Raw genomic sequence first — 10,150 nt, 5'->3', positions numbered from 1 at the left:
GAGAGAGAGAGAGAGAGAGAGAGAGAGAGAGAGAGAGAGAGAGAGAGAGAAAGAGAGAGAGAAAGAGAAGAGGAAGGAATATTGAACTTCCGATGAATCGATCAACGATCTCGTATAAGCGATACGATCGTAAATACAGCGAACATGTCGGAAAACAAGATTAAATATACACGATATATGATAAAGAAAAGCCACTCCGAAATGGAAAACTAGAGGAAGAACGAACCAGAGGAAAAAAAGAAAGAGAGAACAAGAGAGAGAAAGAAGTGCGTTCCGTGTCGTATGAAAAATATAATCGTTGTTAACCGGCCGCGAAGTAGGTCACAAGGTCGATACTAAAATGAAGTGAAGATGCAAGAGGAAACCGGGAAAATGGCATGTACTAACGACGTTAATAACGGCGGACCGATTTTTCGGGGCGGACCCGGCGTAGTGTGAAGTAATTAGTGCACGTTGCGCGCGGGCGTCATTCGCGCGGAGTGTCGCGCGAGGTAATCTAATAGCGGACTACCCCTATGTACGGCGGATAATTACTAGCGAAAATGGTCGATGCATACCTAGGAGGATACGTTATTTTACTGACGAGTGACAACGGGAGGGTCAAGCTCTATGGTACGTAACGGTTACGTTAGCAACAATGTATTACGCCAGATTATTCGACAGGGCGCCAAATATTACGCAAAACACGTTTCACGCGACGGTAAAACATCGAAAGAAGACAGTCAAAATAGTAAGTTCATTCAGTGATACAAGTTGACAGAGATGTTGTTCTATCTTCACTACTCACTAAATGCAAAGAAAGATAGAATGCTTATGTCGATTTATGTCACTAAATGGAAAGCACCTGATGCCATATTGGTCTAATCATCAATAAATGATATAAATTCGTTCAATATAACATCAAATTGATATTTTTGTTGACTTTCTTGTTCCCCTTGAGCAAGCAGTTATCATGATATTGGATGCATTCAACAGAAAAAAACAGCTTTGCAACTGTTGTAAAATTTTTGAATATAATTGGTTTATACATTTGAACCCAGTGAGAAACTAATGGCAAGATTAATCACATTAAATAATTTAAAAAAAATAAATTTAAAAAAAATAACGTCAAAATGAATACTAAAGGTATTTACTTTTCAATCAGTTATAATTTATTTTGAGTCACTTTAACGTTATTGTAATCTGTTTTTCTACTTGGATCATTAACGCTCGGAGTGTAAACCATGAGAAAATAGAATATAAATCTGTAAATTAAATTTTCGAAAAACACTCACGTGTTTTTGTTTTGTAAATCACGCATACCTAACGTTATGGCCCGGTCTTCAGAAGTCTACTTGATACAGAGACCCTGCCGTGTCTTCTTTTTATGGAATTTCTCTCTATAGTATTTTCAAGTTTTATTGTTAGATTTTCTTTTTTTATGACGTTTACATTGGCTTACTGAATATTTGTCGAATGAATCGACATCGAGCGTCTCTTTAGATATATATGGTTATCCTCGATCGCTCTCGGGGATATGCGTAGGAATCTAAATGAGAAGTGATAATTTTCTCGTTAGCGATCATCATGCGCATAGCTTACACGTCATGCACACGTCGCACGCTTTCGGAAGCGGGAAATGTGCGACGGACGGATTTCCGATTTACGCGACATGTTACAGTAATGCACGACGATTCATATAGAGGACGTGTTTCGCGACGTGTTATTTATAGGCTGACCTTTATGTTTACTTATCGTAACGCGCGCTTTATCGCCCTGAAGAAGGTACTTGTTCATTTTATGTTTCACTCCTTTTTTTCCTTGATTTCTGTTGGATATTTTTGTTTTAAATCCTTTTTTTTTCTTTCTAAACAATCTTTACAAATGATATATTTAACGTTGGTGATATTTGAATATATAACTTGTACGCGCGTTTTATTTTTTTACATATTTTACGTAATTAAATCAGCCACGGTTATGTTAATTCTTCATTGCTATCGACGTTCGAATTACAAGGGATAGATAAATCGGTTGCATCAATATTCTTTTTTTCCGTTTATCTTGAGAAAAAGATTTTTCGCACCATTTTGTGTTCTTGTACGCCATGGGAAAGAATGCAGTCAGTTGCTTTTACAATTCGTTTACGCGCAGTATCCTTTAAATAGCCGTGCTCATTAGCAGGTACGTTCCGTTTACGAAGCAGATTATACGTTACATTCACAGGCGTTTAAACAGGGATTTTTGCAAGCTTCGATGTCTCGTTTCAATACGGATTATTGAAAGCGATGTCGCGTTCGAAGGCATGTTACAGAATCCATTTAACACGAAATACGATTAATATTCACAATGTATATCAGAGTCATTTATTAAAATTTATTAAAATTGTTTTCTCTCTAACGTTAGGCATTATTGCAATTAATAAATTTTATAAATTATAGTAAGATTATGTTCGCTTATGCAGGATCGCCGGCGGATAATGGCACTCTGGAAGTGAGCGATGAAATTTTAGAAGTGAACGGTCGCACCTTGGAAAATGCAACTCATACCGAAGTCATTCAATACATACATGAGGTAATTATATTAATATATCTCTGTCATTATATTTTTAATATATTTAGAATCGCACGTTATATTTTGTCATAAAATAATAATTGTCATTTCTTCTTACAAACTTTCATTATTCTTTGGAAATAAGACAATATAATTAATAAAAAGATGTTATAAAAGAAAGATAGAAAATGTGTACATCGCAAATATGTATACATATTTTATTTTTATATTTTCTTAATACAAATAATTGTGTTTTCTTTGATTCAAGTGCATCGACTCTCGAACAATATGTCTGCGTCTTCGGAGAAGCGGAAACAGGAACGTGGGTGAGTCGATTCTCTCTTACCTTTTATATTTACATTTTGTAAATGTATTATATATTTCTGGGCATTTAAAGTTAAAAAAAGAAACAGAAATAAGTGAAGCGTCAAAGAGATTATATAGACAATTTTTATTAAATTTTGAACAAATATAAATGTATAACAAATGTAAAAATATGGAGGATTAAATGAAAAAAAATGGGAGAAAGTGAAAGACAGGGAAAACTAAACAAACGCAGCTATACTTACTTTTCATGTAAATTCACCTTTTTCCTCATTATTTCAAACGCCGGCGACATGGTATTCTTTGAACAGATGTTTTTAAAGCAAATGAGACATTTCATTACCAACCGGAGCGGCATTGCCGCTCTGTTACAACCGTGCTTGGGCAAACGCTCGTATGAATTTGAATACAATTCAAATAGACGGGTCACAGTCGATTTCGTGTCCCGTATTATGTCCCCGCCCTCGTTCAATAAACGCGCAACATTTTAAACATTCCGTAGGACGTCACGCGCGACGACAGACTTTGACGGGGGACAAAAATAAGAATTCGATCGCAGAGTCTGGGACGAAGTCCCGCAATTGATGTTGACACGTTCCTGCCGGACACAATTTTCCAACGAAAACGGTGCTCGGAACGATAGTCCAAAGAATTTGAAAAATTCCGGAAAAATCTTTTCAAGCGCGAATGCCGCATTCCTTTCTGTCAAAAGTAGCGGAGTCACATGTCAGGGAAGTTCCGCGTGAGAGAACTGTGAATACATACACAGAGTTGCACGCTAATACGCTTTGAAACTGTTATAATTATTTCGTTCCCTTCCCCCCCCCCCCTCCTTCCTCTCCGTTGTCGGCTCGCGTATGTAGCAAAGACGATAACATGTCGTGCACAATGATAATAAAGTGATTCATTCATATGAATAGCGCCGCTATATTATGCACGCTGATAACAGGCTTATTTCAATCGATTTCAATATTGCATCCGTGAAGTCAACGCGAATTGCAAGCCCTTTAATTCGTTTAATCACTTGAATCGTGCCTCTGTATCATTATTTTTGCCGAGTATCAGTACCCGTAATATATTTCTATATTCTGATAATTCCAATAATCATCCCATTAATCTGTTTCATTTTATTCTACGAACAGCATTACGTTTACTCAAATCCCGCCGTAGCGCATAACGCAGCCGTTTAATTCTCAAGTGATGTTTACGAATTTATTGGACCAAATTTGGGCGCATTTCTTACAATTACACGATGTTAATTTCTATTGATGTAGATTAATTTTAATCTCGGTTTAACTTTCTTTTTATCATTGTTTAATTTTATCTCTTCTAAGAATTAAAAGAAAGATAAAGAGAGAGTAAGTTGAACCTGGAGAAATTAAATTTAAGGTTGTATGTGCCACATCTCAAAGCATTATGAAAATTTCATAGATTTTCCTATTCTTACATTTAAATATTCATTGTAAAATTTAGATATATTTTCTTTGTTGGTTTAAAAGTTATTTAATTTTTTTGTTTTGCTTTGTTTCTTATATAAGAACAATGTTTTATAGTATACTGAGAAAAATTTCTGATTGAAAATATAAATGAATCAGAATTTTCTGGTTAAATCTATTACATTTCTAATTGAAATAATCAAATGTCCAATTATGAAGAAACCAGAAATCTGATTGATATGATCGGAATCTTACTAGTTCGATTACTTTCAATCAGTTCTCACTGTATTTATTTGTAAATTTAATGAGGAAGTAGCATTACAAATTAAATTAAATTTTTTATATGTTAATGAAACTAATAAAAATTCACGCAACAGTTCATTTGGATCCACTTATTCGTTTTAAAAGTTATTTACTTAAAACTGCAGTGAAATATGATAATTGTTCTGCATAAGCAATTAAAAATAATTTGTTGTTTTATTTTTCACACAGTTTCAGGTACAGCATTCACACTGAGAAAAAAAGTCAAAATATTCCGAAACAAATGAAACTTGCGACATTTTTTAAATGTTTATTAATTATAAAAATATTTTTGTAACGAACAGAATACACGTTCTCGTGAAATATACCTAATTTTTTTTATTAATTGTAAAAAACGAAAATAGTAGTAAAACTTTATTTCTGCGTTTTTAAATAAAATTTATTTTAACGAAATAAACATTATATCATCCTACAAATAAATGTTTTAAATATGTTTTTCTCTACAGTGTATGATAAAATCTTTTGATTGATTTTAATTGAAATTAGCTTTTTTATTGATATTTTAGCTGATATTGTACAAAACACCCTTAAGCTATAGTGATAGAAACATTAAGGTATAATTTTATACTAACACTTAATGTTAATATCAAAATAAATCATATCGTTAAAATTAAAACAAGCGTCAAGCGTCAATTTTGCGTGATTTGTTTTGATAGTAAAAATGAGTTTCAAGTGTCAATATGAGAAGGTATCTTCAGAATAAACGATGTAACGATGAGAAAAATCTGAGGAATCGGCGCGGTCCGCGGCGCGGCAAAATTCGAACGGCGTTCAGGGGGATCATCGGGCGATTCCGCGAGGACTCGTGCGAATCCGACGTTCGCCAGGTAAACGCTCCAGGTGGCCGCGTACGGTATCGCGGTAAAGAAGGGGGAGAGAGGCAGGAGTGCAAAACTCTGGAGGTAGGCAGGTAGGCAGGCGGACAGGCCATCGGATCGGCTGCACATGGCGGACCAGGAGGTATAACCTTCGAATGGTATCCGCTGTCACGGTCCGCGCCGCGGGGTAGTACGGAGGAACCGTTCGTACGCGGCAAACGGTTCCGCGCGTTCCGTTCCGTGTTGATACCGCGATTCTAAGTCCTTTCCGGCGACGACGACGTTGACAACACGACAGCACAACCGTACGGAATCCTTCTTCTTGAGAGAACGCGCGATTTCTCATCGACTAGCCTGGCGATTGCGGATGCGATCGCGCGCGAGTGCCATATCGGGAACGCAACGTGGTTACGTCTGCCGTTTCTGCGTTCGCCAGGACGTCGAACATACCTACACCGTGCCGAAGCGATCGGTGTGACGGATGAACCACGATTCCACGTTTGATCGTGGATCACGAGCGACTAGACCTGACCAGACCGCCGTGCGGGTCGAAAATGAACGATCCACGGCGATAGTTTCGCGCGTGAAAGAGTGAATTCGTGATAGATTGGTGCTCTGTGGTGATCCATCTGATATAGGATAGTGTTGTACGAGCGACTTCAACGCGTTCCCGCTTCCAGGCCAGATCTCTAGGAGATCCGTCTTGCTTCTTACCTATCTCTTTCTCTCTCGTCTCTTCGTCATCGTCTCGGTGACTCGCTGATCTGCCGAAGGTAACCGCTCCTCTTTTCTCTTCATTGCGCTCTTTTCACTCCTTTCTCAGCACTTTAAACGATCCCGCGCGCTAAATCTCACGGTGTAAGTGTACTTCTGCAGCACAGTTTCGGGGCCGCCACGCCGGCCGTTTTCTGATACCAGAACGATCGGTACCAGAACGTGCCAACGCTTCTTTCTCCGCGTGTCCGCTGCTGTCCTCTTTCCTTTCTCTCTTCCTCTTTCCGCCATTCGTCTCTCTTTCACCGTCTCTTGTGACATGTCGACTTCGCAATATCACGCGCGCCACTTATTTCCGATACACACGTTGTCGCGTCGCGGTTTTCCGCTCGCGTCCGCACTGTTTACGACCTGATATCGCGACTCGTGGCTTGACGTTTATTAAGTCTCTCTCTTACCGCTCTGTCACGCCGGTTGCCGATAATTTTTAGCGGGCGTTCGCGTTTGATTAATCGCACGTAATCTTTCCTTTTCAATTCGTCGATTCATAAACTTCCCTGCATTATATCATTTCGCGAATATTAATCTTTGGAGGGCGGAGATCTATTTTTTAAATCTTATTAGTTTTTTCCTTGAGTAAAATTTGTCGATTTATTATTTCATTTAGTCATTCATTATTTCACAGTATTTCTTATCTCAATTTCTTGCCTTAAAATCAATATCGTTTCAGCCTATAATGGCTTTTCCATTCCGTAACGATAAATTTTCAATTTGATCGTAGAAGTATTTTACTTAATCGCGTAGAAACTTCTTTTTGTTATTTATTTCGATTATCCAATGTATTCCTTTTTCACGCTCCGTCATCGTCGTTCTCGCGGGAATTCCTGCGAGAGCTTGTAATTATTTAAATTCGATCACATTGTTCATTTATTTTTCTTTCTTTTTTTCTGTTACAATTATAAAAAAATCTAAACGTTAATACATACTGCATGAATGTTTCAATCTTATAAATTTACATATAAAGTTCAGATGTGTGTTCCGTTAATATCCTCTTTCGCATTTCTATTTCTACTCATTGGGTTTTATTCGCGCTTTACGAAATAGATTGTCTCTTATTGAATTTTACGAAATGTTAGGAATATTCATTGGAATCGCAGGTGTAATATATTCTCCAGGATAATAGGCTATTGCGTTTTACACACGTTTTTATATTAAGTCCTCAACCGCATTCCTTGTATTGAGATATGGATATTTAGCCTTGTAGTAAGTGTTCTTTATGCAACATCAGAAAAGTATATCTTGCGAAATTATTTTCAGAGCTTCATAAGATTTTCTATATAATCATGTAATATATATTTTATTCAGTTAAATAAGTATCTACAAGATATAAATATTAAATGCATTGGGCGGATGCTCGAAAATGTAAATAAATCATAAAAATATATTGATTTTGTTACGTGTGTTTTGCGCAATAAATACATATAATTTTCCAAGATTTGATTCATACATTAAGATTTGTATTCATGCCCTTTTATCGATGCGCACATTTATTTCTAAAAGATTCTAATATATTGGATTGGCAAAGAAGTAAATGCGTTTTTTTAGCTCAAAGCTGTATCTTTGTCAATAATGAATGAAATTTAAATTTAAGAAAAGAGTTTTAAAGTTTGAAATCTCTATTTTTAAAAGCTTACCACATTTTTTAAGTTTATATGAGTTTGGTAATTTTTACATACCAAAAACTGCGAGCTGAAAAAGACGGAAAATTTTCTTGTCACTTTGTGAGTTTATAACGTGCTCAGAAATTTGAAAAAATTTTCGACTATCTATCGTGAAAGCTTGATACTTTCCCTACAAAATCGGTTTTTTTTAATATTCCTACGATTTTTAGTTACTGAGTTATCGCGGATTAAATAAAAGGATCATTTTGATTTTATTTGCTCATAACTCCATTAAAAATTGTCGTATCGCAATTTAAAAAAGAGATTCTTAAAGCTAAAATTTTACTCTACCAAGATATATTTATATTGGTTGGTAAGAAAGTAATTGCGGTTTTTACTGATAGATGCCTTTTAAAAAAACGCAATTACTTTCTTGCCCAATATATAACTATACGCTAAATTCATGCATTTATCGAAAAGTGAGGAATATGGATCTAAAAGAAAATTGAGACTAAAAAAAAGAGAGCTTTCCATATAAAAAAATTATATATATTTATTATTAATATTACAATTTATATTATTATTACACATAATAATGATTTTAAACAATATGTGATAACTTGTATATATCACACAAAGATATAAGCATCTTCTCACCCAATATTGGGACATAATAATATCAAATATGCTTATTATTATAATCCGATATTCTGAAACTTCGGATGAGAACGCATTTGTGTCCCCGTGAGTACATCATATTAAATCTTAGTTTATAATATATATAATTTGTAATATATATAATTTGAAATATGGGAAAATGACTGACATCTGTCTATAATAATTTATTGTTAGAGGCGCGAAGTTTGCTTCACGTTCTTGCATCATCGGTCAACGTCACGTTGTTCCGCCGCTCCTGAATTTTGTTCATCTTTTCGAATCTGTTGTTTGTTACGTCACGTATGCATCTTTTTTTTATTTACTTATGACACGCAAATTTATCCATTAAAATTGATCTATGAGAAATATCTTTCGAACTATATATCCCAATTTGTATATGCATAAAAGCAAGTTATAAAATATTGAATCTCTTCTTTTTTTCTCTTGCAAGTACGCACATTTAAATCCATTTTATATAATAGATCTGATCGTGTTGCTTGAAATTCCCAAATTTTTGCAGATTTAAAAACAGATATATATTCACATTGAAAAGAGAGAAAGCGAAAACACTGAGTACAAAAAATACAAAAAACAAACCTAATATATAGAAATAGTTGCCTAAAAATTAGAGGATACCAAAAAATTTATCAATAAAATTTATTAATACATTTCTCGGTAACTTTAATCTTTAGATAACGATATATTATAAAAACGGGCTTTATTCACATTTCATTTTTACGATAAGTATATTTATTATTTAAATTCTATATATAATGTATTATAAATCATTCTCTAAATCTAATCTGAATCAGTGGATAATCAAGAATATCAATGCCACTAGTAATCAGTGAATGAAATGTGAGATTCCTAACTAATCTTTATAGTGTGATCTAACTAACTTTATTTTAGTACTGAAATTCAATGAATATGATATTGGAAGATTGAAATTAACGTGCAAATATCAGTATTTTAATTATATAATGCTCAAACATTCTTCCTTTTTTAGTTCTTCACTGATTATCAGTGCAAAGTATGCCACTAATGTGGTAATTAGTGACTATTCACTAATTCAGATTTAGAGAGCATACATGCGAATTTATCGATAAAAGTGAATTATGACGTATTTAGATTCGGGTGAGTTAGACAAATGAAAAATGAGAGTCTCTTTCTAGAACCGGCCCCGCGTGATTTTCACGTCGGGCAACATCCGCGCGGCCGTACATCCGCCTTCCGTGTGCGTACATGCGTACAGCGAATAATGCGGAATGTGTGTTTTTTTTTTTTATTCTCTTCCCGACGCGGGCTAACAATCGCGCTGCCCACGATGCGTGTCAAACGCGTATTGTCGTGGCATGGGCGTATTCGCGCGCGCTCCTGAATGTACAGGCCGCACCGTCACGGAAACGAGGAAGCGCCGCTCACCGAAACGATGTATGGACGGAGGAGAGTAGAAAACAGGAGATGCATGAAGCCGGTACATAAGACGAGAGAGGCACGAGTTTTACGAGTGCGAGGCACGGGATGCAGTCGAGCGAGTGCGGTAGAAACCGGAGCGGATTATATACGGGGTGTCCGGTGAACGGCGAGCGAAAAAACTTAACGATTCCACGTTTCTTGAATTCGGGAATGCTGTTCCATAGGAGAGATTCCGCACGAGTTCGAATCGAGTTTCGATCGAGATCTCATTCGG

General features: G+C 35.8%; 1 protein-coding gene across 3 annotated transcripts in view; it reads left to right on the top strand.

Moving 5' to 3' along the window:
* Nucleotides 1-36: 36 nt before the first annotated feature.
* LOC108688814 (MAGUK p55 subfamily member 5-A) overlaps nucleotides 37-10,150 on the top strand; it is a 66,907-nt gene continuing 56,793 nt past the window's right edge. For all 3 annotated transcript variants that reach the window (XM_018195266.1, XM_018195270.1, XM_018195265.1), the window contains exons 1-3: nucleotides 37-612; nucleotides 2,441-2,550; nucleotides 2,798-2,855. In XM_018195266.1, coding sequence (XP_018050755.1) covers nucleotides 543-612; nucleotides 2,441-2,550; nucleotides 2,798-2,855 — 238 coding nt within the window. In that variant the 5' untranslated portion in view covers nucleotides 37-542. The remainder of the gene's footprint in view (nucleotides 613-2,440; nucleotides 2,551-2,797; nucleotides 2,856-10,150) is intronic.

Source organism: Atta colombica, unplaced genomic scaffold (genome assembly GCF_001594045.1).
Source record: "Atta colombica isolate Treedump-2 unplaced genomic scaffold, Acol1.0 scaffold239, whole genome shotgun sequence".
NCBI classification, from domain to species: Eukaryota; Metazoa; Arthropoda; class Insecta; order Hymenoptera; family Formicidae; genus Atta; species Atta colombica.
This window is presented reverse-complemented; position numbering and strand designations above follow the sequence as displayed.